Source organism: Chelon labrosus (genome assembly GCF_963514085.1).
Source record: "Chelon labrosus genome assembly, chromosome: 22".
Taxonomy (NCBI): Eukaryota; Metazoa; Chordata; class Actinopteri; order Mugiliformes; family Mugilidae; genus Chelon; species Chelon labrosus.
In genome coordinates, this window is record NC_140355.1 from 24206343 (window position 1) to 24221820 (window position 15478).

General features: G+C 48.7%; 2 protein-coding genes across 3 annotated transcripts; one reads left to right on the forward strand and one right to left on the reverse strand.

Moving 5' to 3' along the window:
- The first annotated feature begins 344 nt into the window (after positions 1-344).
- On the forward strand, positions 345-10478 carry ythdc1 (YTH N6-methyladenosine RNA binding protein C1). 2 transcript variants are annotated; one of them, XM_084572548.1, is made up of 16 exons: positions 345-739; positions 1223-1324; positions 3737-4029; positions 5193-5586; positions 5663-5725; positions 5833-5927; positions 5993-6101; positions 6180-6297; positions 6376-6460; positions 6535-6689; positions 8748-8827; positions 8898-8934; positions 9009-9048; positions 9128-9193; positions 9360-9545; positions 9627-10478. In XM_084572548.1, exons 1-16 carry the CDS (start codon positions 484-486, stop codon positions 9813-9815), a joined length of 2268 nt encoding a protein of 755 aa, XP_084428674.1. In that variant the 5' UTR covers positions 345-483; the 3' UTR covers positions 9816-10478. The 2 variants fall into 2 exon arrangements, with proteins under 2 accessions (XP_084428674.1, XP_084428675.1); XM_084572549.1 differs by having other exon boundaries at positions 5196-5586.
- A 1437-nt stretch (positions 10479-11915) lies between these two features.
- Positions 11916-15477, reverse strand: LOC311508241 (UDP-glucuronosyltransferase 2A1-like). Its single transcript, XM_084572941.1, has 7 exons — positions 15171-15477; positions 13717-14206; positions 13487-13635; positions 13275-13406; positions 13085-13172; positions 12754-12973; positions 11916-12626 (listed from the first exon to the last, which is right to left on the reverse strand). The coding sequence occupies exons 1-7, from the start codon at positions 15423-15425 to the stop codon at positions 12347-12349; spliced, it is 1614 nt and encodes a 537-aa protein (XP_084429067.1). The 5' UTR covers positions 15426-15477; the 3' UTR covers positions 11916-12346.
- Position 15478: the final 1 nt, after the last annotated feature.

Consider the following 15478-nt stretch of genomic DNA (forward strand, 5'->3'; position numbering starts at 1 on the left):
TGGATGTAAAAGTTTAAAGGTAAAAATATAATTTCCATTTTCTGTGTTGGTCTTAACCCCACAAAGCACTAACGGCTTCATTAGAGCACTTTAATGTGTCCCAGACTCAGATTAATACAGATACAGGCTGCTGTACGAGTGAAGGAGACACATGATTAAAACCACTTCGCCATCGTCAGCGAGTAAAGAACCTCTGAGACTCTGAAACTGGTCCTTGAATTTAACTCACGAACTTTAACTTTAACTGCTCCCCGAGCGCCGCTGCATGGCAGCTCACTGCTCCGGGTTAGTGTGTGCTTCACCTCACTGTGTGCTTTGTGTTCACTAATTCACGGATGGGATAAATGCAGAGACCAAATTCCTTGTATACACAAGTATACTTGGCCGAGAGACCTTAATCTTAACCAGACTCCTGCAGGGCTGGTGTTGTTGTCATGGTGCTCCGGTAGGTGGCGGTAGAACACGCTGCTGGGTGTTGTTGTCATGGTGCTCCGGCAGGTGGCGGTAGAACACGCTGCTGCCGTTTCCCAGAGGAAGAAGAAGAAGAAGAAGAAAAAGAAGAAGAAGACAATAGACGCAGTCCGCTGTTTATCTACTTGCTGCCGCTTTCAGACATTTTTCCAGATTCATTCGAGAATAAAATTAAATAAAAACCTATTTCACCTGCAGTGTTACCTGCGCGCGAGGCAGGAACACGTCACAGCGGGGATGATGGCGGCCGACCGGCGCGAGGACAAAGGTGAGGTTGCTTGTTAGCAGACGTTAGCATTAGCATGTTAGCTATTGATGTGTTGCTCAGGCCATTGATCTACGGATCAGTGAGCGACGGTTTATCGATCATCTGGTCGGTCTAGTTTGTGACTAGTGACTCGTTAACGTGTCGGTTAATGCGCAGCCGCAGTCAGTGTTTCATTCATCATGGCGGCTATTAGCCGCTGCGGCTAACACCTCCCCGCTGCGTCGAACACACCAGACTCCATTCATAAATCTTCACTTTCTGGGACCTGAGCATGAACTGACTTCACATCAGATCTCACCGACACAGTGTGTCCAGGTTAATTCGAGATTATATCCATCAACGAATCCGCTAAAAAAACATAAAGCTAGCCGTGGTCAGCTGCCATCCTGATGCAGTAGTGAGTCCAGTGATCGATCAGCGTCGATCAGCGTCGATCAGTGATCACGTCCCGATTAATCAGTGTTTTTATTTTTGTTGTTTCAGACGGAGAGCTCAGTGTTCTGGAGGATCTGCTGACCGAAGCTCCAGATCAGGACGACGAGCTCTACAACCCTGAGACCGAGCGCGACGTCGGTGACAAGAAAGGTACTCTACTACTCCTACTAGTACAGCAAGACCTGGTTCTAAGATACTACAGGACCTGGTTCTGACGATACTACAGGACCTGGTTCTGACGATACTACAGGACCTGGTTCTGACGATACTACAGGACCTGGTTCTAAGATACTACAGGACCTGGTTCTAAGATACTACAAGACCTGGTTCTAAGATACTACAAGACCTGGTTCTGACGATACTACAGGACCTGGTTCTAAGATACTACAAGACCTGGTTCTGACGATACTACAGGACCTGGTTCTGACGATACTACAGGACCTGGTTCTGACGATACTACAAGACCTGGTTCTGACGATACTACAGGACCTGGTTCTAAGATACTACAAGACCTGGTTCTGACGATACTACAGGACCTGGTTCTGACGATACTACAGGACCTGGTTCTGACGATACTACAAGACCTGGTTCTGACGATACTACAAGACCTGGTTCTAAGATACTACAAGACCTGGTTCTGACGATACCACAAGACCTGGTTCTAAGATACTACAAGACCTGGTTCTAAGATACTACAGGACCTGGTTCTAAGATACTACAGGACCTGGTTCTGACAATACTACAGGACCTGGTTCTGACGATACTACAGGACCTGGTTCTAAGATACTACAGGACCTGGTTCTGACGATACTACAAGACCTGGTTCTGACGATACTACAGGACCTGGTTCTAAGATACTACAAGACCTGGTTCTGACGATACTACAAGACCTGGTTCTGACGATACTACAGGACCTGGTTCTAAGATACTACAGGAACTGGTTCTAAGATACTACAGGACCTGGTTCTAAGATACTACAGGACCTGGTTCTGACAATACTACAGGACCTGGTTCTGACGATACTACAGGACCTGGTTCTAAGATACTACAAGACCTGGTTCTGACGATACTACAAGACCTGGTTCTGACGATACTACAGGACCTGGTTCTGACGATACTACAAGACCTGGTTCTGACGATACTACAAGACCTGGTTCTGACGATACTACAAGACCTGGTTCTAAGATACTACAGGAACTGGTTCTGACGATACTACAGGACCTGGTTCTGACGATACTACAAGACCTGGTTCTGACGATACTACAAGACCTGGTTCTAAGATACTACAAGACCTGGTTCTGACGATACCACAAGACCTGGTTCTAAGATACTACAAGACCTGGTTCTAAGATACTACAGGACCTGGTTCTAAGATACTACAGGACCTGGTTCTGACAATACTACAGGACCTGGTTCTGACGATACTACAGGACCTGGTTCTAAGATACTACAGGACCTGGTTCTGACGATACTACAAGACCTGGTTCTGACGATACTACAGGACCTGGTTCTAAGATACTACAGGACCTGGTTCTGACGATACTACAAGACCTGGTTCTGACGATACTACAGGACCTGGTTCTAAGATACTACAGGAACTGGTTCTGACGATACTACAAGACCTGGTTCTGACGATACTACAAGACCTGGTTCTAAGATACTACAGGAACTGGTTCTGACGATACTACAGGAACTGGTTCTGACGATACTACAGGAACTGGTTCTGACGATACTACAGGACCTGGTTCTAAGATACTACAAGACCTGGTTCTAAGATACTACAGGACGTGGTTCTGACGATATTACAGGACCTGGTTCTGACGATACTACAAGACCTGGTTCTGACGATACTACAGGACCTGGTTCTGACGATAGTACAAGACCTGGTTCTGACGATACTACAGGACCTGGTTCTGACGATACTACAGGACCTGGTTCTGACGATACTGCAAGACCTGGTTCTGACGATACTACAGGACGATACTACAAGACCTGGTTCTGACGATACTACAAGACCTGGTTCTGACGATACTACAAGACCTGGTTCTGACGATACTACAGGACGATACTACAGGACCTGGTTCTGACGATACTACAGGACCTGGTTCTGACGATACTGCAAGACCTGGTTCTGACGATACTACAGGACCTGGTTCTGACGATACTACAGGACGATACTACAGGACCTGGTTCTAACGATACTACAGGACCTGGTTCTGACGATACTACAGGACCTGGTTCTAAGATACTACAAGACCTGGTTCTAAGATACTACAGGACGTGGTTCTGACGATACTACAGGAACTGGTTCTGACGATACTACAGGACCTGGTTCTGACGATACTAAAGGAACTGGTTCTGACGATACTACAGGACCTGGTTCTGACGATACTACAGGACCTGGTTCTGACGATACTACAGGACCTGGTTCTGACGATACTACAGGAACTGGTTCTGACGATACTACAGGACCTGGTTCTGACGATACTACAGGACCTGGTTCTGACTATACTACAGGAAGTAGCTGAGTTGGTATTTTAAACCCTGATTTCTGTCTGATAGGAACAAAGAGGAAGAGTGAGCGCTCTGACAGCCAGGACCTGAAGAGGCTCCGTCCCTCTACTGGTCACGCCCCCTCCAGATCGTCCTCCACTAATAAGAGAGCTCCGGGACCACCCCCGTCATCCTCTAAGAAGGTATCCAGCCCTCGCAGCCGCCACGCCGCTACCACTTACCGGCACGAGTACTACGAGGAGCGAAAGGGACGGCGAGCGACCAGAGAGGTGATCAGGAGCCGCAGAGAAGAGGATGCTCACCGGCGGGAGTCCCAGAGAGGCCTGGAGGGTCTGAGCCAGGTACCCAAACTAGTACTAGGACTACTGGTACGACTGATGGTACTAATACGACTGATGGTACTAATACTACTGATGGTACTAATACGACTGATGGTACTAATACGACTGATGGTACTAATACTACTGATGGTACTAATACTACTGATGGTACTAATACGACTGATGGTACTAATACTACTGATGGTACTAATACGACTGATGGTACTAATACAACTGATGGTACTAATACTGCTGATGGTACTAATACTGCTGATGGTCCTAATACTGCTGATGGTACTAATACGGCTGATGGTACTAATACTACTGATGGTACTAATACGGCTGATGGTACTAATACGACTGATGGTACTAATACGACTGATGGTACTAATACTACTGATGGTACTAATACTACTGATGGTACTAATACTACTGATGGTACTAATACTACTGATGGTACTAATACGACTGATGGTACTAATACTACTGATGGTACTAATACTACTGATGGTACTAATACTACTGATGGTACTAATACGGCTGATGGTACTAATACTACTGATGGTACTAATACGACTGATGGTACTAATACGACTGATGGTACTAATACTGCTGATGGTCCTAATACGGCTGATGGTCCTAATACGGCTGATGGTCCTAATACTACTGATGGTACTAATACGACTGATGGTACTAATACTACTGATGGTACTAATACTACTGATGGTACTAATACTACTGATGGTACTAATACGGCTGATGGTACTAATACTACTGATGGTACTAATACGACTGATGGTACTAATACGACTGATGGTACTAATACTACTGATGGTCCTAATACGGCTGATGGTCCTAATACGGCTGATGGTACTAATACTACTGATGGTACTAATACTACTGATGGTACTAATACTACTGATGGTACTAATACGACTGATGGTACTAATACAACTGATGGTACTAATACGGCTGATGGTACTAATACTACTGATGGTACTAATACGGCTGATGGTACTAATACTACTGATGGTACTAATACGACTGATGGTACTACCTGTACTGGGTTAGGAAATAAATCTAGAGTGGGAAACAGGTCTAGTATTATTGATACGACTGATGGTACTGCTAGTACTTCTAGTACTACTGGTACTCACACACTTTCATCTCTTCTTTGTTGTCAGAAGTTGCGGCGTGATGAGCGGCCAAGCCCCTCCCCTCGTGAGGAGGTTGACCAATCGGAGGATGAGGGGGCGGCGGAGTATGGATCAGAACAGGCGTCTGGCAGCTCCTCACCTGCTGCCTCCCACGTAGAGGAAGAAGAGGAGCAGGAGGAAGAAGAGGAGGAGGAAGAGGACGGCATGGAAGAGGAGGAGGAGGAGGAGGAAGAGGATGAAGAGGAGGAGGAGGAAGGAGAGAAGGAGGAGGAGGAGGAAGAGGAGGAGTACGAGCGCCGTGGCGGTGAGGGCAATGACTACGACACTCGCAGCGAGGCCGGCGACTCACGCTCCGCCTCCTCGGTCAGTTTCTCTGACGACGGCGAGTCGGCACGGTCAGGCTCCGCCTCTGATGCCTCAGGTGACCATGACAACCACACAACAGCAGTCAGCTGTTCTTAAAGAGGAGTCTTGTCATCGATGCTTTTGTTTTGTAGGGTCAGAGAAGAAGCGGGAGAAGCTGTCTTCGTCGGTGCGAGCTGTCCGTAAAGGCCTGGAGAGTAAGCTCCTCCTCCTTTTACATCAGCTGATCACCCGCTGTTTCTTCCTGGAGAGTAATCGTATTACTTCCTGTAGAGTAATCGCATTACTTCCTGTGTCGCTGCAGATCCCACCAGTAAGCTGCGCTACATTCTGAGAGACGCTCGCTTCTTCCTCATCAAGAGCAACAACCACGAGAACGTGTCCTTGGCCAAAGCGAAGGTAGGCGGCTCCACTTCCTGTTGTTGTTGCCGTGTGAACGGTTTCCTGACGACTGTGATCCGCAGGGCGTGTGGTCAACACTTCCTGTCAACGAGAAGAAGCTGAACGCGGCGTTCCGATCGGCTCGGAGTGTCGTCCTCGTCTTCTCCGTGAGGGAGAGCGGAAAGTTCCAAGGTTCATAATCATTTCTTCACCTTCTTCTTCTCTGGTGTCCAACTCGCTCTGACGTTGTCTCGTCTGCGTCGTCCTCAGGTTTTGCTCGTCTGGCGTCGGAGTCTCATCACGGCGGTTCTCCCATTCACTGGGTCCTCCCCGCCGGCATGAACGCCAAGATGCTGGGAGGAGTCTTCAAGATCGATTGGCTCTGCAGGTGAGCGCAGACTTCCTGTCACTTCCCGTGTCACTTCCTGTTTGTGGTCTGACTGGTGTTTAATGATGTTTGATTCAGGAGGGAACTCCCGTTCATCAAGACGGCGCACCTGTCCAACCCCTGGAACGAACACAAGCCGGTGAAGATCGGCCGTGACGGACAGGTCAGCTCGGTTCTGCTTCTGGTTCTGGTTCTGGAACAATCATCATTTAACTCCGGTGTTTCCGTGTCTGTCAGGAGATACAGCCGGATGTCGGTGCTCAGCTCTGTGCCCTGTTCCCATTGGACGAAAGCGTTGACGTTCACCTGGTCGCTCGCCGTGTTCGTCACAAGCGTCGGACGCCGTCGGAGCCACGGCCGCGAGGCCGACCACCACAACGTGAACCGGGAAGGTTAGCCAATCACCAAGCTCCTCTTCCCGCTTCCTGTTCTTCTTCTGCTGCGACCACGGCGCCACCCGCTGCTGGACGATGGAGAGTGGCACTGCCTTTAGCCGCCGGCTAGCGGTCCCGCTCCACGCCGCGACGCCTCGCTCTGCGTCTCTGGGTCTCAGTCAGCTTTGGTTTCTCTGAGTTTAAGTTGAGCTAAACGCTGAGGACGTTTTAATTTCATCTGATGTTTTAGGTCATTTTTCTTTTCTAAATTTTTTAAATCTTTTAAAGTTTGTTGTTGTTCATTGTCTCCTGTGAAGCTTCTTGTCTTTCCAGGATGTTGATACTTCGGAGGTTAAACAGGTCTAAGTGTTGGGCTGACCCTTTCAGAATAAAAGCAGGACGAGCATCGCTGGCTGGACTGATGGAGGGGGTGGAGCAAGGGAGGGCCGAGCGAGGTAGAACTAATGGAGAGAGAGAGAGAGAGAGAGGGGGAGAGAGAGAGAGAAAGAGAGGAAGAGAGAGAGGGACCGAGCTTCAGTGGTGCAGGTTGTTCGACCGGGGCGGGGCCTCTGGACTGTATCCAATGAGAAGGTGTGCTGTTTTGGGGGCGGGGCCTCTGGACTGTATCCAATGAGAAGGTGTGCTGTTTTGGGGGCAGGGCCTCTGGACTGTATCCAATGAGAAGGTGTGCTGTTTTGGGGGCGGGGCCTCGGGACTGTATCCAATGAGAAGGTGTGCTGTTTTGGGGGCGGGGCCTCAGGACTATATCCAATGAGAAGGTGTGCTGTTTTGGGGGCGGGGCCTCAGGACTATATCCAATGAGAAGGTGTGTTGGGGCGGGGCCTCTGTGATTTCTGTGTAGAAATACAGGAAGGACTGAATTACAAAATAAAATCCTCTTGGACTGACAGAGTGATGACCCCCCCCCCCCCCCCCCACCAATGGACTTTCTATCACCCCTCCCCCCACCCCTTCCACCCCCCCCACCCCCAGGCCACGCACACGCTCAGAATCAGGACTCAGCTGGTGTTTGTGTGACGCTCCAATGAACTGAATATAAAGTGTGTGTGGTGGGAGGAGCCGAGGAGGTGGGAGGAGCCGAGGAGGTGGGAGGAGCTTTTAAAAAATGGACAGAGCGACAAAGACGACAAGTCTGTTGTTTCTGTTGGACTTTTGGAGGTGTGGAGGGGGCGGGGCTGGGCTGAGAAGGGCAGGGCTTTGTATGTTGATTGACAGGACTGCACCATCATCATCATCATCATCATCACTCCCCCACACCCTTTCAAAATAAGAGGGTTTATTATAAAGCCTTTAACATGGACTGATGAGGAGAAACTGTTTGTGTAAAGTGTTGCCCCTCCCTCATATGCAACAGAAGCGGTATGTTGTCCTCTCATAGGCTTCTTCTTCTTCTTCTTTGTTTTTATTGTGTGTGTGAAGCAAAATTTGACAAAGCAGATTTTGTTTTTGGCCACGAACAGAAACTGGACTAGATGAGGAAAAATAAAATCTAGGACGGGAAACGGGACTAGATGAGGAAACTAATACAAGGTAGTGGTAATCCTTAGGACCTGGATCCACATAAGACAAATTATTTAGCATATATATGGTTCCAGAGGACCAGTAGGGGACCAGTAGGGGACAGAGGACCAGTAGGGGACCAGAAGGGGACAGAGGACCAGAAGGGGACAGAGGACCAGTAGGGGACCAGAAGGGGACAGAGGACCAGTAGGGGACCAGAAGGGGACAGAGGACCAGTAGGGGACCAGTAGGGGACCAGAAGGGGACAGAGGACCAGTAGGGGACCAGTAGGGGACCAGAAGGGGACAGGGGACCAGTAGGGGACCAGAAGGGGGCAGAGGACCAGTAGAGGACAGAGGACCAGTAGAGGACAGACTGGTTCATGTGATCTCTGGTTTGACGTGGAAACACCTGTTGTTGACGTTTGAGGAGTTTTTCTTCTTATTGAAATTTTACCCGAGTGAGTTTTCCAGTGTCTGTGTTTGTGTGTCTCTGCGTGTCTCTGCGTGTCTCTGTGTGTCTCTGTGTGTCTCACCTTTGGACTTGTTCACGTAGGCGTCGACCTGAAGAGTACGATCTCCACGGCAGGAAGCGACCTCGAGCCGACGGTCCTCCAGACTTCGTCCAGCGAGCAGGTTGTTGAGGTTTAATTTGGACTCACCTGTGGGACAGGTGCAGGTCTCTAACAAATGGTTCTACTTTCAGGGTTCATCCAGGACCTGCGGAACCAGCCAGTGGACAGGTGAGGCACCTCAGCAGGGAGTAGGCGGAGCTAACGCTAGGGTCTTTTAACTTGAAAATCTGTTTCATTTCCAGGCGATTCTCTGGCGTCAGACGAGACGTTTTTCTCAACGGGGTGAGTCAGCTGTTAGCATGTTAGCAGTGTTAGCATGTTAGCCGTGTCCAGGTGTTTACGGCTGTGTTTCCTGTTTCAGTCCTACAACGACTACATGAGGGATTACCACCACAGCGTCGGCCCCCCGGGTCCCTGGCAGACTCTGGTACAGCTCTGTCATTGTTTCAGTCAGTTAGCATGCTAGCAGTGTTGACCTTTCAATAAAGGTTATTCAAACAAGATGGCTGCCTCCGCACCGGAGACCCAGATGACAGATTTCAGATTGTCGTATTGATGGCGGACTAATCTGATGATATCGTGTTTATGAGCAGGCGACCTACCCCGGCGTGGAACAGCAACCCCCACACCACCCCCCCTACTACCACCACAGCCATCCACCGCCCCCCCCTCACCAGGCCTACCACCACCACCCTGCCCTGCCACCGCACGAGGCTCCGCCCCCACGCTTCAGAGACAAGCAGCGTACGGCGCCGCACCGTGCCTTCCCCTCCAGCCCGGTCAGTTCAGATCCACCATGTCATCGATCATTGATCTTATTGGTTCTTGATCTTCTCATCGTCTTTTTTCCCATCATGCAGCACGACTATGACATGCGAGTGGACGACTTCCTGCGGCGGACGCAGGCGGTGGTGAGCAGCCGGCGTGAGCGCGAGCGTCAGCGTGAACGAGAGCGTGGTGGACCTCGCCGTGAGAGAGAGAGGGAGCGGGGGCGAGACAGAGACCGAGAGAGAGAGAGGGACAAGGAGAGGGGGCGGTACCGCAGGTGATCTGATGATGTCACTGCCGGTCGACGTGGGCTTTTATTTTTGAATCTGTTTCCTGTTTGTGTTGAAAATTATGAATTAAAAAAAACCCAGCTTGATGACATCATCAGCTGCTTCATCGTTTCATGTGATTACAGTGAAGAGGCTTTTATTTTGAAGGTTTGCATACAGGAACAGACCTATCAATGTATTTCCTCCTGAAACATTTACTTTGAAGTTTGTCAGTGTTGTTCTCTGGTGGCTCCCAACGTGAGGGTCGAGGCCCTCCCAGGTGTCATTGGATAAACATGAGAGGTCACATGACAGGAAACAGAAAAACAATCATTCATTTTTTTAAATCGCTCCTTTTATTGTGAAAGGTTATACTTCCTGTTCAGGTTTTCAGATTAAATGCAAGGAGTAAAATATTTTTTAGAAAAATCATTAACCATAAAACTCGTCCTGCGTTGATTTAGATTTATTTTGTTTTCCACTTCTCTGTCGGCGCCTCCTGCTGGCGATTGAAAGAACATCTGCTTCCTGTTTGTATTTTTTCCTCTCTGTGATTGGTTGTTACCATGGTGACCAACCCTCCAGCTGATCGGTCGTATTGATCGTTTTGTCTTTTTGTCACAATGTGTCACTGACGACTTGTCTGTTTACAAAATAAAAGCTTGGAATTTCAAACAGTGTTGGTTTATTTTCAGACCAGTGAGACGTCTTCACTGTGTCATCACTCTGTCTTCACTGTCTTCATTGTGTCTTCACTGTGTCTTCACTGTGTCATCACTCTGTCTTCACTGTGTCTTCACTCTCTTCATTGTGTCATCACTGTGTCTTCATTCTGTCTTCACTGTGTCTTCACTCTGTCTTCACTCTGTCTTCACTGTGTCTTCACTCTGTCTTCACTCTGTCTTCACTGTGTCTTCATTGTGTCTTCACTGTGTCTTCACTGTGTCATCACTCTGTCTTCACTGTGTCTTCACTGTGTCTTCATTCTGTCTTCACTCTGTCTTCACTGTGTCTTCACTGTGTCTTCATTGTGTCTTCACTCTGTCTTCACTGTGTCTTCATTGTGTCATCACTGTGTCTTCACTGTGTCTTCATTGTGTCTTCACTCTGTCTTCACTGTGTCTTCATTGTGTCTTCACTGTGTCATCACTGTGTCTTCATTGTGTCTTCACTCTGTCTTCACTGTGTCTTCATTGTGTCTTTGTTGTGTCTTCACTCTCTTCATTGTGTCATCACTGTGTCTTCATTCTGTCTTCACTGTGTCTTTGTTGTGTCTTCACTCTCTTCATTGTGTCATCACTGTCTTCATTCTGTCTTCACTGTGTCATCACTCTGTCTTCACTGTGTCTTCACTGTGTCTTCATTGTGTCTTCACTCTGTCTTCACTGTGTCTTCATTGTGTCTTCACTCTGTCTTCACTGTGTCTTCATTGTGTCTTCACTCTGTCGTCACTCTGTCTTCATTGCGTCTTCACTGTGTCTTCATTGTGTCTTCACTGTGTCTTCATTGTGTCTTTGTTGTGTCTTCACTCTCTTCATTGTGTCATCACTGTGTCTTCATTCTGTCTTCACTGTGTCTTCACTCTGTCTTCATTGTGTCTTTGTTGTGTCTTCACTCCATTGTGTCATCACTGTCTTCATTCTGTCTTCACTGTGTCTTCACTCTGTCTTCATTGTGTCTTTGTTGTGTCTTCACTCTCTTCATTGTGTCATCACTCTGTCTTCACTGTGTCTTTGTTGTGTCTTCACTGTGTCTTCACTGTATCTTCACTCTGTCATCACTGTGTCTTCACTGTCTTTGTTGTGTCTTCACTGTGTCTTCGTTGTGTCTTCACTGTGTCTTCGTTGTGTCTTCACTGTCTTCACTCTGTCTTCACTGTGTCTTCACTCTGTCTTCACTGTGTCTTCATTGTGTCTTCACTCTGTCATCACTGTCTCTTCACTGTGTCTTTGTTGTGTCTTCACTCTGTCTTCACTGTGTCTTCATTGTGTCTTCACTCTGTCTTCACTGTCTTCACTCTCTTCACTGTGTCTTCACTGTGTCTTCACTCTGTCATCACTCTGTCTTCACTGTGTCTTCACTGTGTCTTCATTGTGTCTTCACTCTGTCATCACTCTGTCTTCATTGCGTCTTCACTGTGTCTTCATTGTGTCTTCACTCTGTCTTCACTGTGTCTTCATTGTGTCTTCACTCTGTCTTCACTCTGTCTTCACTGTCTTCATTGTGTCTTCATTGTGTCTTCACTCTGTCATCACTGTGTCTTCATTGTGTCTTCATTGTGTCCAGGTGTTTAATCAGATAGTTTCACATTTAACACTAAAAGACATGATGTCCCAAACCCTTTCTGACAAACGCAAGTGTCCAACAGAGAGGACACTGTCTTTGTCTCAATGCAAAAGCCGGTGTTAGCATCAGCAGCTAATGAGATACAGACAATGTCCTCCTTAGAAGTTTATTTAAAGAGACATTAAAAGACAACAATGACAAGACATGAGACATTAAAGAGGACAAGCTGTTCACGGTGTCCTCTCCAGGTGGCGTGCTCAGTCGCTCTTCTCTCTTCCTGTTTGTTTTCGGCAGCGGCGCAGGAGGTGGTTGATGGCCGCCCAGCAGAGGGCGGCGGCGGTCGTCATGGTGACCAGTAGTGCGGCGCTGGTGTCCAAGCTGTGGTACTGGAACCAGTTCAGGTGATGCGACGCCAACCGCAGGTGTCGCGCTCCGCCATGACGCATCACAAACTCCACCCAGAAGACGGCAGCGCTCAGCGGCTCCACCGGCTGGTCGCGGTGTATCGCTGACAGGCGGCGCATACTGGACCTGTAGCTGAGCATCATGGGAAAAAGAGTAGGTCAGCCTGCTGTCACACAGTCGGGTAAAAGAAAATAAAAACTTTATTCAACAAGAGAAAAGTCCTTTCAAAATAAAAGTGGAGGCCGTGGCGTGGCCTCACCTGGGCTGGTTGATGACCGCGTGCAGGGCCTCTGTTAGCTCGTCGGACGTCATGTGGTTAAAGTCGAGAACAATGGCAGCGCCGCGGCGGCTCAGTCGCGCGAGGTTGTCAGGCTGATCGCCGAACAGCGGAACACCAACCAGCGGAACGGCGTGGAACACGGCCTCATACAGACCGTTAGTCCCTCCATGAGTCACAAATGCTTTCGTCATCGAGTGACCTGACGGGAGCAGACACTGGGCTTTTAATGTGAAAGGGCAAATCAATATCAGCTGATACTGATTGATCACATGATCAAGAGGACGACCAGTGGGCTTTTATTTTGAAATACCCAGCAGATCGTTCTGAGGGATCCAATCATAAAGCTTTGTGTTTGGTGCCAACGCTGTCGGAGTTTCTCCACAGTAACGCCAAATCACCTGAGACAAACAAACAAACAAACAGTCCAGGTGTGAGGTTCTTCTCTTTTGATCGCTGACGTGAATGACCAATCGGTCCTATGAGTGGGCGGAGCTCCTGACCTTCTGTGGGATTCGTCCGAACGCGGTGGCAATGACATCAGCACGCTCCATCGTAAGGTTGGTTACCATGGAGCCGAAGGAAACCACTACCACGCCGGCTTCACCCGAACTCTGCACAAAGGCCTCCATGTCCTAGAAGATGTGACGTCATCATTTCTGTCAAAATAAAATTTTCTGTCAATCACCAAAGTGGCAGGAAGTGGAACTCGTACCTCTGGCAGCTGATTGGCCGGTTTGCAGTGCAGACCGCCCACATGTTTGAAGTTGGGTGGGATCGGCCGTGGTGTCTCCAGGTCCCAGAACGTCCTGATGAGCCAGATGTCGGCGTTGCCCAGAGTCCCACAGACGCTGCTGGGACGTCCTGTCCACACAGGAAACAGTCAGGCTTTTACTCTGGAGGGACCTCATCAGTTAAAAATAAAAGGCTGATGTGACCCCTGACCTTTGACCTTGGTGTAGTAGTCATCCAGCGTCAGCCTCCAGAAGGCTTCGCTCGCCACCGACGTCAGGGCGTAGGTCAGGACGTTGACCGTCCTCTCCATGAAGGTCATGTTGTCGCTGTACGGCAGCGGAGCCGCCGGGACATAGGACGGCGGTGTCGGCGCGTGGCCGCAGTGTCGTTCCATCACGCTGCCCATTGTGAAGCGCAATGAGACGACAAGCGGGACGCCGAGCAGGTCGGCCACCAGGTCACCGCACACTACCATGGGGTCCAGTAGGACGGCGTGAAAGGCGGCGTCCCGCAGAGTCGCCATCAGCTGCTCATTCTTCAACATGGCCTCACACTGCTGCCGCCCCAGATGGACGAGCTGTGCCAGCAAATCATATGTCTTCAGGAAGCGCTGCAGCACTGACGAGTCACGTGACTCGTACATGGAGAAGTGGATGAAGTCCTGAGTGACGCCATGAATCTCGGCTCTGCTGAACGGGACCTAGAGATTATTGAACAGGTTATTGAACAGCTCCATCTGCAGCTGAGACAGAGGACAGGACCAATCAGTCTCCATCTACAGCTGAGACAGAGGACAGGACCAATCAGTCTCCATCTACAGCTGAGACAGAGGACAGGACCAATCAGTCTCCATCTACAGCTGAGACAGAGGACAGGACCAATCAGTCTCCATCTCCAGCTGAGACAGAGGACAGGATCAATCAGTCTCCATCTACAGCTGAGTATCTGCTCATGTTCCTGATTAAAACTCCTCCAGACTTCACACCTGAAGGAAACATCTTCTACAACCTGGAGAATTGGTTGTTATTGGTTGTAATTGGTTGTTATTGGTTGTTATTGGTTGTTGTGGGTTGTTGTGGGTTGTTGTTATTGGTTGGTTGTTGTGAGTATCTCTGGCCTGGAGTTGTGCGTTTCCTGTGGAGCTCTATACTACATCTGTTGTCGTGGTCTCATCAGCCTGCCCAGTCTTCATGGAATCCTGCAGTTATCCACTCCTACCTGAATGAACAATTCTCCAACCTGCCTATGATTCCTCTTACATTTTCAAACTGTCATGTAACATCATCAGTTTGTATCATAAGATTCCACATGTACGCTTTAGTCAGATATGTGTATCTATGACAGATGGATGTTTATCTTGCTGTTCTCTTCTCTGTCTGTACCCGGCTGGCCTGAGGCAGATGGTTCCTCCATATGAACTGGTTCTGCTCAACCCAGTTCTTTTTCCTGCCACCGTCGCCTTCAGGCTGCTCTGGAGGTTTCAGGCTGGTTTTTGTAAAGCTTCCTGAGATGACTTGTATTGTTATTGACGCTATATATATATATATATATAAATATATATTATATATACTATACTATATAAATAAGTTGTTATTGGTTGTTATCGATTGGTTGTTATTGGTTAGTATTCATTTGGAGCCACTGATTTGCTGTGAACTCGTCACCTTGAACACCAGGAAGTTGAACTTGTCGCGGCTGTTGTTGTAGTTAATGGATGGAGAAGCGTCAGGAACCAACACTGTGACGGAGTGGTTCCTCCTCACCAGCTCCTCCATGATGCTCCGCATGTTCAACCAATGGCTGTACTCACCTGGAAACGCCAGGACATGTCCTCCTTCAGCTGAAGGGAGGGGGTGCAGGAAGAGGAAAGGAAGAAGAAGAAGAAGAAGAAGAAGAAGAAATCTCAGAACCTGCATCATAAGTCCAATAACAGAAAGAACAAATAAAGAGACGGAGCTACAGGTCCAGAGTC

Coding starts and splice junctions, on each gene's coding strand:
- ythdc1 (XM_084572548.1), top strand. CDS start 484: ATGGTGCTCCGGCAGGTGGCGGTAGAACACGCTGCTGCCGTTTCCCAG. Junction 8,935..9,008: donor CGGAACCAGCCAGTGGACAG/GTGAGGCACCTC, acceptor TTTCATTTCCAG/GCGATTCTCTGGCGTCAGAC. Junction 9,194..9,359: donor CGGGTCCCTGGCAGACTCTG/GTACAGCTCTGT, acceptor GTTTATGAGCAG/GCGACCTACCCCGGCGTGGA.
- LOC311508241 (XM_084572941.1), bottom strand. CDS start 15,425: ATGATGCAGGTTCTGAGATTTCTTCTTCTTCTTCTTCTTCTTCTTCTT. Junction 14,207..15,170: donor TCAACTTCCTGGTGTTCAAG/GTGACGAGTTCA, acceptor AATAATCTCTAG/GTCCCGTTCAGCAGAGCCGA. Junction 13,407..13,486: donor CGGCCAATCAGCTGCCAGAG/GTACGAGTTCCA, acceptor CACATCTTCTAG/GACATGGAGGCCTTTGTGCA.